The 22,770-nt window shown below is 34.9% G+C and overlaps 1 protein-coding gene and 1 long non-coding RNA gene across 4 annotated transcripts in view; one reads left to right on the top strand and one right to left on the bottom strand.

The window, feature by feature from the left end:
* LOC135834789 (voltage-dependent T-type calcium channel subunit alpha-1H-like) overlaps positions 1–22,770 on the top strand; it is a 472,203-nt gene that overhangs the window by 423,613 nt on the left and 25,820 nt on the right. The window contains exons 9-17 of one of the 3 annotated variants that reach the window (XM_065348773.1): positions 6,391–6,569; positions 7,532–7,686; positions 7,816–7,964; positions 12,181–12,366; positions 12,457–12,669; positions 12,745–12,975; positions 13,111–13,262; positions 13,430–13,636; positions 17,293–17,398. In XM_065348773.1, the coding sequence (XP_065204845.1) occupies positions 6,391–6,569; positions 7,532–7,686; positions 7,816–7,964; positions 12,181–12,366; positions 12,457–12,669; positions 12,745–12,975; positions 13,111–13,262; positions 13,430–13,636; positions 17,293–17,398 (1,578 nt within the window). The remainder of the gene's footprint in view (positions 1–6,390; positions 6,570–7,531; positions 7,687–7,815; positions 7,965–12,180; positions 12,367–12,456; positions 12,670–12,744; positions 12,976–13,110; positions 13,263–13,429; positions 13,637–17,292; positions 17,399–22,770) is intronic. The other 2 variants (XM_065348765.1, XM_065348758.1) reach the window with 2 other exon arrangements.
* LOC135834927 (uncharacterized) overlaps positions 1–22,770 on the bottom strand; it is a 191,803-nt gene that overhangs the window by 158,066 nt on the left and 10,967 nt on the right. Inside the window, exon 2 of the long non-coding RNA XR_010556794.1 lies at positions 16,356–16,425. This is a non-coding gene — a long non-coding RNA (uncharacterized LOC135834927). The remainder of the gene's footprint in view (positions 1–16,355; positions 16,426–22,770) is intronic.

Below are 22,770 nucleotides of genomic sequence, written 5' to 3'. Positions count from 1 at the left end.
AGGTACCTATGAAGCTCTCAGAAGCTAGGTACTGCTAGACCTCAAGTAGGTAGCTAGCATATGTGAGACCTATACATGGAGATGTGCTTGTAACAGCACCATCACAATGTGCAGAATATATCTCCACAATTTGAGAATCGCAATTGAATTCAGAAGAAGAGAGGGGGGAAGGAGGGGTTGAAATTTCCTATTCGAAAAATCAATTTTCAACTGTCTCATGATCCATTCAAAATATTAATTTCGATTCATAAAATAAAAGTTTTCAACATTAGACTAATTTTGATGGGCATATAAAATTTTGTGAGAAATTCAAATATTCCAATAAAATAATTTTTGAGCAATTTTGAAGAATTTTGAGACTGAAATTGGGTCAAATTTTTGGAATTTTTGACAAAACTCATAGTTTTTACCAGAATGTCTATAAATTTTGCAAAAAATGAAAATATTGCAAAAAAAACTGCTTCAGAGTAATTTTTAAAGAATTTCAAGAGTCGAAATTCTTCAGAATTCAAACTTCAACATCAAATCAGAAATTTTCATCTCAAATTTTATTGACAATTTTTCAAGAGTTTTAATCCTGCAATTATAAACACCCAAAAAAAGACCACTAAAATTGAATTGATTTTTTCAAGTATGTATTTTGATGATTTTGAAAAACTGACCGAATTTCAAGCTTCGATCTTTCAAAAACATACAGAGAAAGTTTTGATAGAAATTTTTTACATTTTCACAAAATTTTAAACCATTTTGATGAGTAACACGACAACTTTTTCAAAAATTCCAAAAATCTTGACCGAATATTCTGATCAAACTTCTTTAAAATTTTAAAGAATTTCAAGTCCAAATTTGAGTCTAGATTCTTCAGCAATTAAATTTTAATATCAAATCTTTCATTTCAAATTTTTTTAAAAATTTTTCAAAAATTTTGAGCACTAAAATTGAGTTGATTTTTCAAGTATTTTGATGATTTTAAAAAACTGACCGAATTTCAAGCTTTGATCATTTAAAAATGCTCAAAGAAAGTTTTAATAGAAATTTTTTACCTTTGTACGAAATTTTCACCCATTTTGATGAGTAGCATGACACGTTTCTCAAAAATTCCAAAAATCTTGACAGCATTTTTTTGGTCAAAATTCTTTTAAAATGCTTTCAAAACATTTTCGTTTAAATATTTGAATTAATCGCGAAATTTGAACCTATTTTGATAGGTCGCATGACACGAATTAAAAAATCTAGAAAATCATCATTTTATGTATCTTACTTTTTGAGCTCAAAAATTTCAAAATTCTCAAACATTCTTCTTTGAATACCCCTGGACAAGTTTCCTGAATGTCTAGTATAGAGCTTCACAATTTTTCCGAATGATCTCCCAATCAATCGCAGAAATATTTGAAGTCATCCCGAAATTTATCTTATTTTTTTTTTTCAAAAACTCAAAAGTCATGACCTAGGTTTGGGCTCAAAATTCTCGATTTTTTGGGCATCCCTATGTTGGCTCGAGACAAGAAAATCCCGAAAGAACGTCCAAAAATGCTCAGTTGAACAAAGTTCCACACAAGTTGAATATTCCATTTGGGTACATTTCCCCGTACCCCCCCCCCATTTCGGGAGGGGTGGTAAAAAGCACCTAGAAGGATAGTGCTAGGTTAGTGCTAAGCTGATTTTCGGTATATTGGTCCATTTTGATCTCCTGAAAACGAATCCGAGGAGTCCCCCATTGTACCGGATCAACTCCCCCCACCCCGCCCTCAATCGGGGTTTGGCCAAAATCTCGACTAGTAGGTACATATTGACTCTAGCGCAAAAATGGTTTTAAAAAATGTTCTTCTACTTGTACGTCAAATTTCCCATTAGATGCGCCATTGATCAAATTTCCAGTCCCCAGGGGGGGGGGTGGGTGGACCTACGGCGCTTCGAACACGTTGATAATAATTAATCATCATTAAATCGATTATGTTGTTGTTTTACCAGGCGCGTTATTTGACCCCTGTTACAAGATGTATTTTTCAAGGTCAGGGCTGTAAGGTAATTTATGTCGGTAAATTACAGCGGTAAATTATTGTATTTTACCAAAAGTTTATTGCCGTATTTTACCATCATTTACCAAAAAGCAAAATGGAAGACTTTTTTTGCAACTTTCTTTCATAAATTTCCTAATTTCCATGGAAATTTCTGAATTGAAAGTTACCAAAAATTTTCCATATAAATTTCCAAAAATTTCCGTGGAAAATTTCCTATAATCTCTAATAACACCCAAAACCGATGAAAATTTACTTTGAGGGCAGGTCAGAAGTTCAGAACTTCGAAATCAAACTACAAATAATTCTTCAAATCCAAATTGGTAAAATACCTAACGTATATTACCATATTATACCACCGTATTTTACCAGCGAATAAATTACAGTAATTTAACAGCCCTGTTCAAGGTGTTTCAATGACTTTTCAATCTCTCCCCAAGCGGATTTTCACACACTGTTTCGCAAAATGTGATTTTGTGTCTTCGCTGAAGACTCATCTCCTCCCCTCACACTTCCTCAAATTTTTCTAAAAGTCCCGATTCTTAAACATTGAACTAAAAATTCCCTTTGAGTACCTTTTTTCAAAGGCGTTCCCATAGCAGTCTTGCTAAAAAAAATCATTTTCCTCAAAAACTTCTAAATGTTTGGAGGGGAGGAGTGGGATAGGAAATCCCTGTAATCCTAATCTACACACTTCATACTTTCGGTTTTATGTTTTATTTTTTTATGTTTTATCATATGTGAAACAAACAAACTTTGGAGACTCTAATTTCTCAAGACTTGAGTGAACTTGAAGCAATATTTCCAATTTGACCCATATTGAAGAAGATCGATAGGAAAAAGTTTCAGGGGGCTTGGGACCCACAAAGGGGGAGAATTCATTACTCTACGTTAAAATGGGTGTTTAAAACTCGTATTAACATTCCAATTTCCATTCGACATTTTTACATTTTTTCGTACATTTCAATTCACTTCACGTACGTTATATGGGCAAATAACTAAATGGTGAGCCAGATGGGAGGAGGGGTGACACTGGCAGTCCGCTCTATACCTCAAAAAAACAAAGTGAACCACCACCATGCCATTTTTGAATGATTAAAAATATTACGATCAGTATTAACTATTATAGTTATGAAGCTATCCCAAACCCTCTTGTGTTCGAAGCGCCGTAGGTCCACCCCTCTTGGGACTGGAAATTTGATCAATGGCTCATCTAATGGGAAATTTGACGTACAAGTAGAAGAACATTTTTTAAAACCATTTTTGCGCTAGAGTCAATATGTACTATTCGAGATTTTGGCCAAACCCCGATTGAGGGCGGGGGGGGGGGAGTTGATCCGGTACAATGGGGGACTCCTCGGATTCGTTTTCAGGAGATCAAAATGGACCAATATACCGAAAATCAGCTTGCCACTTCGATTTTCCCTATTCGATGCTCATTTTACTGGACCATAGGGTGTAAAATTATTTATTTAATATTGGGGGAGGGAGGGGGAGGGGGAATAATTGTATAAGTGTGTGCACTAACCAGCACTTACGAAACTGAATCGAACTACGTGGGTTTTAACCCTTTCAACAACGTTCTTCCCCTTTTTTTGTAAATCATTTCTCCGTACCCCCCCACAAATTTTTTTAAAAAAGCCAAAAAAGGGGATGAAGAAAGTGTGCACTAACGTTGGGGATGCGTGCACTATCCAGCACTAACCTAACACTATCCTTCTAGGTGGTTTTTAACCTCCTTCCGTGAATGGGGGGGTACCACGTTTCCCTGTACCCACCCACATATTATTTAAAAAATGAGGGTGAAGGAAGCGTGCACTAATGTCGGCGATACGTGCACTAACCAGCACTAACCTAGCACTATCCTTCTAGGTGGTTTTTAACCCCCTTCCGCGAATGGGGGGGTACCACGTTTCCCTGTACCCCCCCCCCATATTTTTTAAAAAATGGGGGTGAAGGGGGCGTGCACTAACGTCAGCGATACGTGCACTAACCAGCACTAACCTAGCACTATCCTTCTAGGTGCTTTTTACCACCCCATCCGAAATGGGGGGTACGGGGAAATGTACCCATTTCATTTGCCCAACTAGATAATTTGAGGACATTTTGGAAAAGTTTCAAGATTCATAGAAAAATAGCTGTTGTTTGAGTTATTTTTCAGGGTGTCTACAACAAAATTTCAAAATGAAAAAGTAGGACTTAAGTAGGACTTTTAGCAGGACTTTCAAAAGGTCATTTTCGAGCACTCATGAAATTTCTTAAGAGCGGGGGGGGTCAAAATTGACATTCAAGTTTTTAACCAAATTCTTGTAAAAAATATTTGCTTTTCTGATGATTTCAAATACTTTGTAATTGTATTCAAAAAAGTAGACGCCAAAAATATAACGTTTCACTCCAACTTTTCGTTTTATTCTCTCCTAATTGCTTCAAAATTTTGAAATTTAAATGATGATTTTTTTTGGAAAATTCAACATTGAAAAAAAAAACAAACAGACTCGAGCGAAGCGAGGGCAAAAGCTCCCGAAAATTAGTATTTTGAAGAGTACGAAAACGATGTTTTCTTGTACAGTATGATTTATGAAGAAGTTCATTAGTTTTGTTTCAAAATTTTTAAAATCCAAAAGATTATTTAAAAAAAAATCAAACTTGAAAAAGAAAAGCAAACAATTCTGAACTAAGCGAGGCCAAAAGCTTTCAAAAATTCAATCATGTTTTGAGAAGTAAAAATAAGAAGTTTCTTTATGAAGAGAGAAGTTTCTTTTTCTGATCCAAACTCTGAACATTTCTTGAATTTGAACAATAAGTTTTTCATGTGGGGAAAAAATGAAAATAGCCCGAGCGAAGCGAGGGCAAAAGCTCTCGAAAATATGTAATTCAAAATCTAAAAAAGTCGACAAATGAGCCTTTTTCTATCAAATTTGTTCAAAATTCCGGAAAAAGGGAAAAAATTGAAAATTTGAAAAAGTCTTATTGAAAAAAAGTAGGACTTTTGAATAAAATTGTGGAAAAGTAGGACTATAGTAGGACTAAAAGGACTTTTGAGAAAAAGTAGGACTTTAGTAGGACTAATAGGACCAGTAGGACCTGTTAGACACCCTGTTTTTGTAGTTTTTCAAAACTGGAACGTTTATTTTTATTTTTATCGAAAAAGAGAATATCCATACGATTTTGAAAGTTTAAAGTACCTGATTTGACTAGCGGGTTCTGCGCCACGAGCCTCCATTTTCCACTGATATCATCTCAGAGAGGCATGGTTAAAAGAGTAAAAGATGAATTTCAGCCAAAATTATGACGAAAAGCCTGGAAGCTCTCAAACAACTCTGCTTGCACCCTCACAAATCAAATTCAAGAGCACAGTTATTCAGAATTGGATCAAATTTTATACAAGTGATGATTTTTTTGGCGAGGGCGGGCGAAGCAAAGTTAACATAGCAGAAAAATTTTCAAGAATTGATCCAGATATGCAATTCAATTTCAAAAAATTTGAAATAAACTTCAAAAAAATACTACAAATTTCACAAAAGTTCAAAAATCTCGATTGACCAAATCACGAAGTTTCAAAAATGTTGACTTCGATTCAACCTCGACACCAAAATGATCTGAGAGAATTTTCTCAAAAAAAAAATTTTCTTTGATCGATTGAAATTTCCACAAATTTACTTTCAATTGGTGGGGGGGGGGGCTCAAATTTGCAAAATTTTCCACACGATTATAATTCAACTTCAACTCAAGGCCACACCAAATTGCATTCGATCTACAGGCACACCAGCCCGAATAAAATCTCCACCACAGCTACAAACAAATCAGCAGAACACATCGTACATTCGTGTACACTTACTCGAAATCGTAATTCAATTCCGCGTCTCAACCTCGATTTGAATAATTGGATTATCACTCGTACTTTTCGATTCGTATTCCTTTTGCGCATCATCTTTTTCGAGGCGATTCCCACGAGTGCCTACGTCGTACAAACAAGCCGATTATATTTCATCGACAAACTATATACACCTAATTCTAAACCATCAAAGCTGTTAAAACTTTTCGCTTTGTAAACATAATACAAACATTAATTTCGAATTCGTCACTACCTGTACCTTCATCACTCTTACGTATAACTCCTACTAGATTCGCAGTATACTCGTATAATATATTAAGGCTTCCAGCAGTTTCCTTTCAAGATCACGCCACCGCTACCATCTGCAAATATTTACACCGAATGAGGCGTACCGAAAATTTTTACCAGATTTACCCCACAACTATATTCAACCCTAATCCATTTCAACGATAGTAAATATGTATCTTCGCTTCTCATCTGTATCATTTTTTGTTTATTTCTGTTTCTCGTTGGATTTGCATTCATTCGAATACGCAGATAGGTTCGTTTTTTATGATCAACCTGTGCCTAGTCGTAATAGCCACTCAATTCTCCGAGACAAAGAAACGCGAAATGGAAAGAATGCGACTGGAAAGAGCCAGATACCATTCAACCAGCACGTTGGCTTCGTCGACCAACAATTCCGAGCCAAATTCCTGCTACGCTGAAATGATCAAGTAAGTCGTGAGCTCGTCGCTGTTAGCTCTTCGCTGTTCACTGTACAGCCTGCTGGCTGCTTCGTGCCTGTTTCTCTCTATTTTAATACGCGAATAGCTTCGACAAACGCCATTAATCTCGCTCCTCGTGTACTACCAACATCGATATTTACGGCTAGAATTTTGGTGGAATTCGGTGCCTGTATAAAAAGGTGCGTGAAGAGGGAATCGTGCCATTGCCGCCGTCACCGCGCACCACGTGTAAGAAAGTGATTAATTTCGCACCGAAGCTTGCAATAGCGTAGTTTGCCTCGTCCTCTCTCTATCTCTTTTATACGTAAAATACGTGGCGATGAAGGAGTAAAAAAAAAACAACAACATTGCGTTGACAAATGAGATAGTAGTAGATCTCGCGTACCTATTTATATATACGAATGTGCAACCAAAACAAATGGAAACCAGCCTCCAGCCTCCAGGCTCCGAGAGATGCGGCGAGTGGATATAAAACGCCTTCGTCGCACCTCAGCTCGCCATTTTAGCTACAGAGGTACCACATCTACATAGCTGTTGCGATCATTCAGCATCCTAGCGTCGCATCTTCGCTTCGTCGTCGCGACTCGCGTATATCTTGTATCTTCCTCTCTTATTCTATATCTACGTAGGTATATATAGACTATCGCGTATAATTAAGTAAACACGACGTATTGTTCGAATTCGTAAGATTAATTACATTCCAAGTTTACCCGCCACTTCCGAGTTCACTGCACCACCCCCTTCTCACCCTCTTTCATCGTAATGGATACCGCGAAAACAAAACCTGCCTAATTTATACGTTGTTGCCTCCAATTCTCATCTCGAACGCGCAAAAAAATAATTATATTCGTAGATTTAGGCACACACCTTCTGCTTTGAGAGCTTTCTCTCTCATATACTTATTTAATATCGTGTAAAACTCACATACCTACTTTGTTGCGAACATGCAGATACATCGCACATATATATCGACGCGGCAAACGAAGACTGATTAAAAGGTATCGTGTATGGAGATATACAAGGCAACAGAAAAAAGAAGCGAAACGCATATCAAAAACTGCCGCTACAACACTGCCGTTACAGCACTTATCGAGTTCCGCCGAAGGTAAAGTTGGCAACCGTGTATACTTAATCCTTAGCATTGCCTTATATTTTACATTTCCATTACCTTAAGACGAGCTAATAATACTTGAAGAATAATTTAACTCGTTTCCTGTGTGTTTTTTTGCGCTAGAAGAGAGCTCCAAAAATAAGCCAGAAAGTCGAGAAGATTCTTCTTGCCAACGAGAAGATAGCATTAGGTCACAACCGACGCCAGCGATTTTGCGAGTTGGTTCGGTCAATTCTTCGATCAGCAGAAAAGATCTATCGGATCACGATCAGGTGAGCAATCGTAGAATGTTTAAAGTGATGAATTGATACGAAAACACTGTTATTGGTTTTCTTTGAAGAAAGCAGACTGAGGCCTTAGGGGCCATAATACGGGCCGAATTGTAAAAATAGGGTCCAATTCGTATTCGGCACCTTGGAAAACATACTACTCGACATATCACACGATTTCGTTAATATTTTCAAGTTTTGACCCTAATGAAGGGGCGCCGGGGTCACAGGAGGGGTCAGAGCGAAAAAATAAGCTCATATTTGAATTCAGCATCTTTGAAAACATACTATTTGATACGTCACATGAGTTCGACAAAATTTTCAAGTTTTGACCTCAATGAAGGGGTCACCGGGGGCAAGGAAGAGGTCAGAATGAAAAAATAAAATAAGGTCATATTAGACTTCAGCATCTTCGAAAACGTACTATTCGATACGTCACACGACTTCGTCAATACTTTCAAGTTTTGACCCTAATGAAGGGTGCACCACCGGGGTCGCAGGAGGGGTCAAAATAAAAAAATAAGACCATATTTGAATTCATCATCTTCGAAAACATACCATTCAATATGTCACATGACTTCGACAATATTTTCAGGTTTTGACCCTAATGAAGAGAGCACCGGGGTCGCAGGAGGGGTCGAAACGAAAAAATAAGGTCATATTCGTATTCTGCACCTTCAATGACATACTATTCGATATGTCACACAACTTCGACAAAATTTTCAGGTTTTGACCTTAATGAAGGGGGCACCGAGGTCACAGGAGGGGTCAAAATGAAAAAATAAGGTCATATTTGAATTCAGCATATCCGAAAACATACTATTCGATACGTCACACGACTTCGACAACATTTTCAAGTTTTGACCTCAATGAGGAGTCACTGAGGTCAAGGAAGGGGTCGGAACGAAAAAATAAGGGCATATTCGTATTCGGCACCTTCAAAGACATACTATTCTATATGTCACACGACTTCGACAATATTTTCAGGTTTTGACCTCAATAAGGGGTCACTGAGGTCAAGGAAGGGGTCGGAACGAAAAAATAAGGTCATATTCGTATTCAGCGCCTACGAAAACATGTTTTTCGATATGTCACACGACTTTGACAATATTTTCAGGTTTTGACCTCAATGAAGAGGGCACTGAGGTCATGGGAGAGGTCAGACCGAAAAAGTAAGACCATAATCGTATTCAGAGCCTACGAAAACATGTTCTTCGATATGTCACATGACTTCGACAATTTTTGGAAACTTTGCCCCAATTTCGGGGGAGGGGAGTTTTCTTTCTACAAGAAGTTTCATTTTGAAAACATGGCGTTTTGAACTTTGACTATCATTAAAAATCGCTTTTGCAGAACTTTATTTCAGAATCTCACTTTAAATCATAGCTTCGAATTGAACACAATTTTCAAAATTGAACTTTCAACTTATGAAAACTATTTCAACTCTGAAAATCTGCATTCAAGCCCTTTTACATAATAATGGCCGTAAAAAGGGCTTCAGTGATCTTCCAAACTATGAAATTCGGTTCATCATCGACATTACAATTCGAAAGAAAAATTTGACCTTCGTAAGATATCCGTTCGAGTAATCAAGTCAAGTCAAGTCAAAAATCTCAAAATGTCACAATGTTACGTGATTAAAATTCAAGGTCGAGCGCGTCGATTGGAATTTTACCACGGCAACGTCGTGGAAACGAACTACGTGACGCGCCCTCCCAAAAATGTTAATAAAATTGCCTAACCAGTTTGCCGTATTATTTATAATTCGACTTTTGCTGGCGGTTTGCTTGTTTAGGTTCACTATAGTGTCTGAAATTTATGACGAATTGGTATTTCTGACTTCAGAAAGGGGGAGGGGAGGGGGTTGAAGAATAAGGAAAAACGCCAAAAAGAAGTCGATATTATTCCATTCTGAACTTTTTTGGGAGTGTGCAACACCGCCATCGTTACACCTGGCTCCAAATTGATTTCAATGTTCAAGAAATATGTTGAAATTTGATTCGCAACCACAAAATTTCTTTAAAACTTTCAACATTTTTTCAAAATGGCGCTTCAAGTGCCAGCCGAATTCGAAAATAACTTGACAGATACCATCAATGTAAGTTTTGTAGCTATTTTGAGACATACCATTTTCAAAATGACAGGGCTCGCACTCGATCCTCCCTCCAGCACCTCCCCTCCCCTCCCCTCCCCTCCCCTCCCCTCCCAAAACAGTAACTTAAACAACCAAAGAAGGTCCAAAAAAGTTACAAAACGTGAACAAAAAATTTTGATGCAGAAAAAAAATCACCAAAAAAACTTGATCGAGACTTTGTCAATTTCATTTTGGCAGAAAAAAGTACTTTCGATTCAAAAGTGATACTTTTTCTCAATTTTCATCATAAAAGTTAGATAATTTTGCAGCTGGCTATTTTTAGCAGATAAGTAAGTGAACATTTTTGGTAATTTTTTTACCAAAAACAAAACTGGAAATTTTATCGCAAAACAACCAATTTTTGTCAAAAATAAAATACAATTTAGATAAATTTCAATGAGAAGCAGGGTTTTTGGCAATTTCTAACAAAAAAATAAGACTTGAGGATTTTTTCGCCAAAAAGCAAAAAGTAAACTTCTTTTGTAACTTTGATAAGATGAGAGACTCTTTTTTCTATTTTTGTTTGAAAGTAAGACATTAAAAATTTCAGCAAAGGGGGTGGAGGACTTTTCAGAAACTTTTCACAAAAAAACAAAACTTACATTTTCTCATCGGCAATATTTTGCAGAAAGAAGAGATTTAGTGATAATTTTTAGGTAAAAGGAAGAATTTGGCAATTTCGGCCAAAAACAAAATTTTTTGATAATTATTGTTATTAAAAAGTGAAACTGTTTTGCTTGGTAATAATAAGACGAAACTTTTGATAAAAATTAAGACTCAAGACTGACAATTTTTTAATAAAAGGCACGTTTTTTGGCAGTTTTTGTAAATTTGTAAGTTGAAATTTTTGGAAATTCTTTGAAAGAAGCGAAAATATTGAATAATTTTTGGTAAAAACGAGCCATTTTTGCTACTTTGACAAAGGGAAAACTTTTCAATATTTTTGTTTGAAAGAAAAAGACTTCGACAATTTTTATAAAGCATGAATTTTTGGCAGTTTCTGTGTAAAAAAAAGTTGAAATTTTTGGGAATTTTTTTTTAAAAAGTGAAAAATATCCAATAATTTTTGGAAAAAACGACATTTTTTGGCTACTTTGACAAAAAAGAAGCTTTTTGTTATTTTCGTTTGAAAGCAGGACTCAGCAATTTTAGTAAAGGGGGAGAGCTTTTTAGTAATTTCTGGCCGAAAAGCGAAACTTACTGGTAATTATTCATACAAATTTGAGGCTTATTTGAAATTTTTGATGAATGATAGGAAAATTTTGGCAACTTTTCGAGAGGAAAGTGAGACATTTTTGCAATTTTTCGGCAAAACACTAGACTTTTTCGTAAAAAATGAGTATTTTCAGCAAAAAAAATACGAGTAATTTTCAACAAAAAAAAAGTTTTTAGAAATTTTTACTGTGGTTTTGACTTTTTGCTGTTTTTGACTGATAGCAAGCAACTTCAGTGACCAGAAATTAGAAAAAGTAACCAAAATTTAGTTTTTGTAAGTTTAGCAACTTACAATTAGGTACTTAAAAAGTAACTAAGTGCGAGCCCTGAAATGAGCACTTTTAAAATAAGGGCATTTGATTCATCGATTGACTTGTTTTTGGAAATGTTGAGTGCGAAAATGACCTCAGTTTTTTAAAAAGACCCCCCCCCCCTCTGAGAACGTAAACCTCCTTCTGATAGAAACAAAAATTCTAAAAAATGGTTACTCAATTTTCTGATTGGATCTCATTTTTACCCTCCTCTTCAGCGATTCGTCTTCAAGAGGAGAGAGGAGAGTTGAATTTCAAACTTTCAAGTTTTATTCGGTGCCAATTAGATGAATAAGTTTTCATAATTCAATATTCAACATGCTCCCTAGCTGTGCCCGAAGACGAATTTGAAAGAAAGAAAAAAAAACACCCAATTAAGTATGACAGATTCAATTTTTGGGTTCTGGAAAATAAAAATGACTTCACTTTTTGCTCCCAGCATCTCTTCAAAGAGTAAATAAGACGATTATGAACCTACATTGACCAAAATTACACACGTTAAAATTCCCATTCTAGCCACAAGTTCACTAAAAACCAACCCAATATGGTTTTTTTTCAGGCATCGAGCAAATATATCACCGCATCACCGAGCAAAAACTCGACTCGACGCCAAAGCAACGTGGTTTTCAGCGACGTAGTGTTACTCCATTCGAACGAAAGCACCTCGGGTGAAACCACGAAAAACGTTTGCTCCAGCGAAAAAATGACTCAAGCTGGAGACGGCAACATTTGGCAAATTATACCGGTATGTTTCTTTTCTTCAAACCATCTCTTCACCTTCGATAATTTCTCAGCAGCGTTATGTTAATCGTATCCTGTATACTTGTGGTTGCAGAATACTCAAACTATTCCGGTAACCAATACGATGATGAGTTGCCAAGAATTACTCGCACTGAGTGGAGCACTATCAGCTGCACTTCCTACTGGCCAATTAGCTTTAGATTCATTATTTAATTCGTTAAGCCAAAGTATATTATCGAATCAATCGCGGAGATGGGTGCCTCCGAATAATCCTACCATATGTTTCGTCGATCAGCCTCATTTAAGGGTAAGTGTATCTCATTCTCAGACATTCAACCGTGAATGCTTCTCTAATATTGTACTTTATTGGCATCTATTGCAGAGCGATCGATCCAGCAGAAGACGAAATTCTTCGGATTACCAAAATCGAGGAATATGTAATCAATGTTGTCTTCACAATACCATATACGTATTCAATAAGTACTGCCTGCACTGGTGTTCTGTATTACGCAAACTAATCAAAAGACTGGTTAATCATAAACGATTCCAACAAGGAATATTATTAGCTATTCTTATAAATACTCTCAGCATGGGTATCGAATACCACAATCAGGTTGGTATCATCCTCCAACTACATAATATCATTTACTTTTAGTTATAACTGCAATACACTTCATTACACACCATACGATGCAGCAATTTACCGCACTAGCAATCTTTTTATAAACAATTGTCGCCATTTTAACAGCCGCAAGAACTAACGGTAATCGTTGAAATTAGCAATATCGCATTTTCCTTGATATTCGCCGCCGAAATGATACTAAAGATAATAGCGGACGGTGTATTCGGCTACATTAGCAACGGTTTTAATGTTTTCGACGGTGTCATCGTAATACTAAGGTAAAAACTCTTCCATAGAATAGTCTCGTCTTCTGTGTCGCTATTTTAATTGCGTTAAAATAATGCAATAGGTAGTACTACGATAGTTTTACCGCACGTTTTCTGTCGCCTTTCGTTTCGTCGCTATGTATACTAATTACAATATTACACCTTATTCTTTTCCGCAGCATTATCGAATTAGGCCAATCGTTTTTCGAAGGATACGAAAGTTCTAATTCCGGCCTAAGCGTTTTACGTACTTTTAGATTACTACGAATATTAAAATTGGTACGATTCATGCCCAATTTACGGAGACAACTTTTTGTCATGCTCAGAACCATGGATAACGTTGCCGTCTTCTTTTCGCTGTTAATTTTGTTCATATTCATCTTCAGGTAATACAATCTTTCTAGCGTTCGGACATTTATATTCACATGCTTTTATTTTTAATTTACGTACATATATTTTATACTTAGATTATGATAACACAACATTATACATGCATTTTTTTTTTATACTACGAGATATTTGGCAACACGTGTGGTCCAGAAATTTAGGGAACGAAAGTCTTTCTCAATTTTGAAAAAAACATTGAACACTAATACAGGAGAAAGGGAATATCGTGACACATTCCTGATTCTTAGGGTCAATTCTTATTCAGATTTTTATAGTACATAATATGTAAGTCAAGCCTGTGATTTTCGAGTGGATTTTAGAAGGCTACTCAAAATGTCTAGAAAATGTTTTTGGGCCTCTCTCAAAAATTTAGAAATTTTTCAACCCCCTCCCTCTTTCATAATTTCTCTATCGACGAAATTTGGATTTTTGGAAAAATAATCCTTATTCTATAACCACCAAAATTACGATTTCAGCTTCCTTATTTAATGCTTAAGGTTTTAGATGAACTTTGAAAAGTTTAAAAAACGCTATTTTATGTACTTTGCAAATACACTTTTGAAAAAAAAAAATAATAATTTGTGCCATTTTCGGAGATCTGAAACTTGGAGAAGACTTCGGTGATTTTTCCATCAATTTTGAATTTTTTTCCAACGACAGACGTCAAAATGAATCAAAGCAGCTAAAAATTTATTTTTCAACTAATTTTTGCCCTCTTCACGAGTAACATAGGCAACCCATCTTGAATGAAAGTACGCACAATTGCATAACCTGAGATTTGAAGGGGCTAAACTCTACTGAGATGAAAAATTATTTTAAAAAAAAAATTGGGAGACAATTTTGACTTTGCATCATTTAGGAAGCATGATAGACAGAAATAAGGCACTTTGCGGCCCTAAATCACCAATTTTGTCAGTAATTTTTTCTAGAGGTCAATTTCCGCTCAAGGTATCCACTTCCAATTTTCTCAAAACCCCAATTTTTGGCGAAAACATGACCTGAACCGCTCCCCTCCCCCCGCCCCAGTCAAAACTTTACGTGCCCAAATTGATTTTTTGATTTTTGGTGAATTTTTGAGAATTCAAAATTGCCATTTCAGCGGTTTATGTTTCTCAAAAAATAAAATAAAATGAAATAAGTAAGTAAGCATACCTATTGAATTTGTTCATTAAAAATGATGAAAAAGCATCAGTCTTGAAACCAATATCAATTCCAAAAACCGATTTTGACCATTTCGAGCAATTCTGAAGCTTACAGTGCAATTCTCAATTTTTCCAAAATTTTTTGAAATTTTCCAAAAGACATGGAAATTAATTTAGGTAGCCAAAAATCGAGTTTATTCTTATTTAGATTTCTCTGATGATCCTGAAGAAATATAAAATCACGCAGGAAGCTCCATTATGACTCAGAATGGTGACAATGACATTTTGATTCGGAGGGTTAGTTTTGGACATTAAGATACTACAGCCATTGGTGCAAATTTCAAAAATTTTTCTTACGAACAGAAAATTTTTGATCTTGTGAAATTTTTTCCTGTTTTGTGCTGGTCAAAAAAATGCTCTCGAGAAATCCGCCTGAAATTTGCCTCAAATGCAACTCTTTCAACAGGTCTGGAATAAGCCACAGCTCGATTTTTGCTTTCTGGAGAAATTTCAAAATTCTCGAGAAATCGAAAATCATGCTGGAGCCTCAAGAATGGCTCGAAACGATGAAATTGGTTTCAAGAGAATTGGAATTGGTTTCAGGGCTAATTTTCGCCACTTTCAGGGAATAAATATATTTAAAAAAGTAACCAAGAAAACAAAAAAGTAACAAAAAAAAAAAAATAGAAAGTTGCAAAAAATCCTTAAATTTGAAGCATTAAAAATCTGCCAAAAACCAAACAATAAATTCGAGCAGCTACAATTTTGGTTCTGTTAAAAAAAATTGAATGTTTTAATTCTAAAAAAATCACTCCCAAAAAAATTCATTAAAAATTTTCAAAAATTCCATGAGAACTGTTATGAATAAATTTTTACTGAATTTCTGTTGATTGATGAATTTTTGAAGGAAATTTTTTCCTAAATTCGTAATGAAAATTTTTCTTAAAGACACAGTTGAAAAATATTTTAAAAATTCTCATAAACGACCCTCAAACTTTGTAAAAGTTTGTTTAAAAATGCCCAAATATGAAAATTCGCAACATAAATTGTAATTTTTTCTCCTTTTTTTGTGGAGGGGGGGGGGTGAAGTTATACAAGGGGCTGAAAATTTCATCACCGAATTTTCAGACTGAATTGTCCTGTTCATCCCCCCCCCCCATTGATCGCCTGATCGGGTTGTCTAAAATACTCAAGTTCCCTCCACCAGCCAACTGAAAATTGCTTAAATGGCAATCTTTATTGGGCGAGATACGTCAAAAGTGGGGGGAGGTCACATTTTTGTCAAGTTTTGAAGATTTTTGGAAAAGATTGAAATCTTTCTGGAAATTTTAAATTATTTGGAAATGATGGAAATCGAAACTAATCAATAAATAAATTTGTCTCCATTTCAAAAAAAAAAAAAACATAATACGAAAATATCACGTTATTTGAGCTCATTATGGCTTCAAAAATAACCATTCCAAGTCCCTGATTCGATTGTATTTCATAAGGACTGACATTTTCAAACATCACACCAAAACTTTCCTCGACATCAATAAACAGCTCAATTTTTAATAAATTTAAATCCACAACTCACCCTCAATTCGACTGATATCATCAAAGTATTCAATTCTGATACAACAGGCTCACTCAATTCAGTGTGAACTCTGAAACCAAACGAAAAAAAAATTCATTAACAAAACGTTGCCAAACATCTCGTATCGATATTACTCCTCAAAACACACGAATATTATTACAACTATTTAACACACAACAACCGACGTCATCACACAAAAATCTATCGAATAAGCTCAACTATTTAACTTTAAACCAATATATGATTTAAAAATCAACACACGCAATAAATTACGTTCATATGTAAATAATGTACAATAATTCTCAGTTTTAAAAAAAAAGAAAAAAAAAGCAAAAGAAAAGAAAGAAAAAAATAAACATTTTTTCTAAAAATACGACCACAAAGAAAGGAAGACATAAAAGTAGCAAAGCGCAAAAAAATACACCGTTAGGATAGGTTCGACGGCGAAATAATATTGTGAAATTTCAAAGACACGATATAAATTTTAAAAGTCAGATTTAGGACAATAAAACATCCTGAATGCACGCCAATGGATTTATTTGGCTGTTGGCTGCAAAAAAAAAATGAGAAACATTCATTCAAGTTGGATTTTTTTCTATCTCATCAACATTGTACAGTGTACATCGATATCGATCAAGCAAAGTCATTTCGATGGTGAAGTATACCTACAAATTTACTTCTACTGAGTCTATAAGTCGATAAGAATCTCATGTCGTCTTTTCTAACTCGACTCATTTTTCGAATCTTTGGCCAAGTCATAATAATTTCTCTATATTCCAAAACTTCACCGTTGAAATCGTTACACACACTCGAACATTTTTGTTTTTTGATTACCTAATTTTTTTTGTGTGTGAGGAAAAGAACCAGTTGTTTTCCTAACACTCTACTCCGAAGATTTTGTTTAGTTCTTCTTTAATTACACTGATTTATTGTATAGTATACTGGGAATGAACCTGTTTGGATGTAAATTCGAAGATCACAATGGAAACCGTGATCGAAAGAACTTTGATTCGTTGTTATGGGCTTTGGTGACCGTATTTCAGGTATTTTTCAAAATAAAACCACGCCCCTCGTAACATTTATACGTAATTTTTAATTACCTAATTTTTCATATATATTCTGCTTTTGCTTTGCACCTCCAGTTCTAATTTTTAAAAATTTTTATTCCGGCTGACAGCCAACCTTGCGCTTACGTATCTACTCGTAATAATTTAGGAACCTCGTAAATTTTTTTTGAAATAATACCCAGCCCTTTAATAAAATGATTTTGAATATAGAAGTAGTTCACCCTTAGACTGCATTCTGTACCAAGCATTCCTATATAGTCTTTTTTTGGTCCGATACGAATAATGCCGTGCTATTTGTCCATCATATTGTGATGCGTTCGCCATATTTTTTACAAGTTATTCGTATTTTGTACGCTTTTAATTATTTACCTCATACCATACTCGAGTGTATGTAAAACTACATTAGTTGGATTTATTTAATGTACTAGTTCCTTCCCAGTAAAGCCACCTGCCACAGTTGACCTTTGAGTAGATGATATAATAGAGAGTTAAATTAACTCGTTGTCTTTATAAAGATACCTAGATTAATTATATGAACAATGAAAAAAAAAAGGATTAAAAAACTTCAAGAAACATAATATGTATTAAAAATTCAGAGTTTGGACAATAAAAAAACAAATTGAACCTTTTTGCAAAAAATCAAAAAAATATCATCATTTTTCGAAAAAAAAGAACTGCATTTCAGCCTGTAAAACTAAAATTCAATATCTTTGAGGAATGCAACGATCGCATCAGTGCTGTAGTGACCGAGAAGAGATGCTTGACAGGATTGGAAGAGGGGTACGAATGCCTCAGTTATAATTCAGGAAAAATCAATCAATTCCTCTGTCCCTCTACAACCCTGAATTTCAAGTTTTAAAAATAGATGCAACAAAAACTCCGAAAAATTGAATAATTAAGAAATTTTGGAATACTATGGCTTTTGAATGCTCTATTTTAATGCATAAAAATCGAAAATTTCTTCACATTTAAAAATAAAATCAAAATCTTTCTCTCCTGAAAAAAAAAAAACTAAAAGAAAAAGAAGTCAAACGATTTAAATTGGGGTGACTTTTATCTCAAAATTCGATTTATTTTGTTGCTCTCAATAGCGATATTAGTTAATTCTTCCTAAGAAATGAGATCCTGAAAATTTCAGCCCGAAAGATTGATTTCAACTTGTGCTTCAAGACCCCTGGTAAACTTTTTATTTTTTCAAAATATTTTAATTCAAAAAAAGACTGTTTTTACTTTGAAAATTGCGTATAAATAGACTTACTTGTTTCATTACGATATATTTAAGATCCGGAGGAATTTTTACTCCATGGGGTTAATTTCGACCCGAGGAGGAGGGGAGAGGTTACGTGCCCAAGTTTTTTTCAATGAAACAATGAAAATTTTCCGAATTCGAGGACTTTTTGACTGATAATTCAAAAGATCTAGCGAATTTCAACAGGGTGTCTACAGGAATTTCTTGACCAAAAATCACTACATGTTCATTACTATCCCATTACCTTTCGAAAAAAAATCGTTCCTTCCTAAATATTTATCGCACCTTCCCCCTCCCAAAAAAAATCGGTTTTTGGTTTTTTCATTTTTTTTTTTTTTTAGTTTGGAGTTGAAATTGACTCAATGATTATAAAACCATCGCTACCTACATTTATTCAAGTTGTTACAAATTTCTCGTATGCACGTATTAAAAATAAAAAATGAACGAACTAGAAAAATAAACAAATTAAAAATAAAACAATTCAAAAACAACAAATGACAAATTGCCAAAAAAGGAAGATCTTTTTGAGAATATTATGACCAAAAAAGTGAGGCTTGAGGGAGATTTTGGCAAAAAAAAACTGCATTTTTTTTCTAGTAATTTTGGTTAAAAAACAGCATATTTTTTAAAAGTAATATTTGTAAAAAAAGCAGTAGCTACGTTTAGAAACTTTGACCTACAAAACAGAAATTTTTTGGCACCTATATTTTGACAAAAAGTATGCGTTTTTGGCAATACCCCCCCAAAAAACACAAGACTTTCTCGTCCATTTTGGCAAACAGGCTGTTCAGAGGAAGAAAGAGGGGAAAAAGTCGTCGATTTTTTGAGAATTTTTTTATTCATGAAATTCATCATTCAGAAAAATGGCAATCAATTCGAATTTCTTCATCCGGGAAAGTGCATTCGGGGGAATTTTTAGAAACCCGAGTCGACTGGAAATGGTTTTAAGCCGTTTTGAGGTCTCCAGATTTTTTTTTGGAAATTGCAGTTTTCCAACAAATTTTATGAAGAACTGCTCCAATGAACTTTGTCACTTGGTTTTTCAAATTTTTCATATTTTTCAGTATGTATCCAGAAAACTTGCTAAAAATCACTACTTTTTCACTATTATTTTCACTACCAACTTTCAACTACTTTCACTACCTTGTAGACAACTTGTTAAAACACAAGTCGAGCATTTCAGTCGAAAAAATTCTGGATTTCGGGCAATTTTCATCAACATTATTCTCAAGGCTCGTTTTTCATTCATTTTTTGGTAAAAGGATCAAAGAAATCGATTTGATGGCAAAACGTATAAGAAACCATTTTCAAAATCTTGAGGGAATTTGCTTCCTCTACCCCCCCCCCGGCCACAGGTTGAATTTGTATGTAGATACTTCTATTTTTCGATAAAAAAATTCTTGAACTGGGCACAATTACAAAAACAGCACTACCCCTTTTCTCTCTTTCCCTATTTTCTTTCAAAAACTACCTGCTTCGTGTCATTCTAAGGCTTCAGCATGTTTTCAATTTTCTTCAGAAACTTTAAAACATCTAAAAATGTCAAGTGAGTGCTCAATAAGCACCAACTCAAGTTCAAGAACTCAACTAGTTCATTTTTGGACCCTGCAAACTAGCATTTGAAATTTCAGGAGGACATTGAAAACTCGCTGGAGGTTCCTGGAATGGCCCAAAACAGGTGATTTTTGAAGTAGCAGGTTGGACTGTTTACGAAAAAGTTGAAAAATCATCCTTCAGATTTGTATAAAAATTCACATAAAACCCAAAAATGAACTTCAACGATTAAAATTTTGAACTTCAAGGATTAAAATTTTGGTTAGGGTATGCTTTTTAAATCTATCTAGAGAGGGGTTCAATTCAAAATTGAAAACAGTTTCCAGTCAACATGATTCCTCCAATTCATCTTTCCAGCGCTCACTCGTTTAATAAAACAAAATTTCACAACTTCTTCATGATTGCGTTAAAAACAATTAAGAAATTGGAAATTCCTGCTTGAAAATTTTTAAACAGTTTCTTTTTTCACTATAGTTAGACTATCGAGAAACCAACTGAGAACTGGAAAATGGCTTCAAAAACTGGTATCAATTCGATGAGTCACAATTGAATTGAAAAATATATTATCAGGCCCTGATATTATTCATCCACTCTACCAGGCTACCCAAAAAATTCTCTCTCATTGTCAGGAAAATCTAATTCTCACCAAAGCAGAGAGAAAGTTTGGGTCGAAACAAAGTTACTTGTAGATTGAAAAAACATGCAGAAGTACCCCATAAGCCAAACTTTTACAAGCTGAGGTTCATTTTTCGGGCTCTAAAAAATTTAAAAAAAAATTAAATTAGGGGTGAAGGTGAATAAAAATTGAAGTTTCACAAAAAAAAGGTAAATATCAGACATTTGATAAGTACCTTATTTTTTGACTCTCCTCGAATCGTTCGAAGGCGATTTTAAACTATTTCGAGCAGTTCTGGAGCCTCCAAAAAATTTTTGGAATAACGCAAATTTCTCAAAATTTTCACCAAAATTGAGTTGGAAACTGAAATTTGACGAGTACCACAATTTCAACTTCGCAGATCGATTGAAGGTGATTTTCTGGAATCTCCAGCGACATTTCGTAAATTTCCATTCACCCAAAAAAGCTCTGAAATCTATCCCAATCAAAATCCAACACGTATAAGTCATATTTGATGCAAGTTAGTGACCTACTTGACCGATTACAAACTATTTTTCCAACTCATTTTCTGCTTGTTCGACACCATCTGTTTTTCCAGCACTTTCAGGATTGAAAATCAGAATGAGGCAGCACTGTGGAGGCTCCAGAACGATTCAAAAACCGTTTCAAATTGATCTGAGAGGTTGAAAGAGAAGCACAACTAAATTTCTGCCAAAATTTAGTCGAAATTGTAACATCCAAAGATTTTTTTAGAAGCTTCAGAACCTGCTCAGAATAGCTGGAACAGCTCTCAATTAATTGGGAGGAATAATCGGATGGGGAAGGGAAGGGGGAGGGGTTAAAAATAAATTTTAGAATTCTATGGTTCAATTTTGGAAAAGTTTCTATGCTTTTCAATTTTACCCCTTTGATTTATGTTACAAAAAGTCCTCAAAGCTCCAAAAATCAACCTCAGCCTTTGAAATTTCGACAAGTCAGGGGTATTATTGCGTACTACTTCGAGCCAAAAGTAATCTGCTGGTTTGGATTCTTCCTCTGGCCAGCACAAACTCCTACCTATTAAATTCAATGAACATATTAAATTCGAATCACTCTCCCAATTTCAATCAGTTCCATAGACCTTTCAAACAATTCGCCTTTTCATTCTCTACTAGAATCGTATCAAAAAGATTCAGTCTCATACCAGCACTCGAATTTCTCGTACTGATATTTTGAGAAATCGAAGCCCTTTCAATATTTCGTCCCCATTGGCACTTTCAGACCACCAACTCGCACAAAATACTTCAAGTTATATTTTCTAATCCTGCGAGAATCCCTTCATACGAGAATGAGTATAAGATTTCCAGCACTTTCCACGTGCTATATCTCTGCAACCGACACCTATTCACCAAAATACATACCTATATCCATATCCTCCCCCCAATTCATCACTAAAACTGGAAGAAATACAATCTTCGATTCAAACTATCGCATTACCTTCGTTCCGTTATGTTATAAGTATAACATATCGATCGAATTCGAAAAATTTTTCAACGACTTGCAAGATTGGCTGTCATTACCGCTTCGTATAAGCTTACACCAAGTACATATACGAGTAACGTTCTACCTATATAATGTGGAAAATTACATACCTATCGTAAAACACACGTATAAATGCTCTATAAAATCGGGCCATCAATTTATTCAGGTTTGTGAGGAACAATTACCTACCCCGTTTATCGCTTAATTTTTTTTCCATACTCTACGTACTCATTTGTTATGGTGCAAACGCAAATCCTCATAAATACTAATGCCTCAGGCTTTTACATAATGCGGAATGTCAACTTGTTATGTGATTATTGTAAACCATGATGTTGTTCTTTTTTATTTTTACCTTTTGTTGTATCTCGCGTACTGCGAATTACATAAGTACGTGTAGATAGATCTACC

The sequence above is a fragment of the Planococcus citri genome, chromosome 1, assembly GCF_950023065.1.
Source record: "Planococcus citri chromosome 1, ihPlaCitr1.1, whole genome shotgun sequence".
NCBI classification, from domain to species: Eukaryota; Metazoa; Arthropoda; class Insecta; order Hemiptera; family Pseudococcidae; genus Planococcus; species Planococcus citri.
This window is presented reverse-complemented; position numbering and strand designations above follow the sequence as displayed.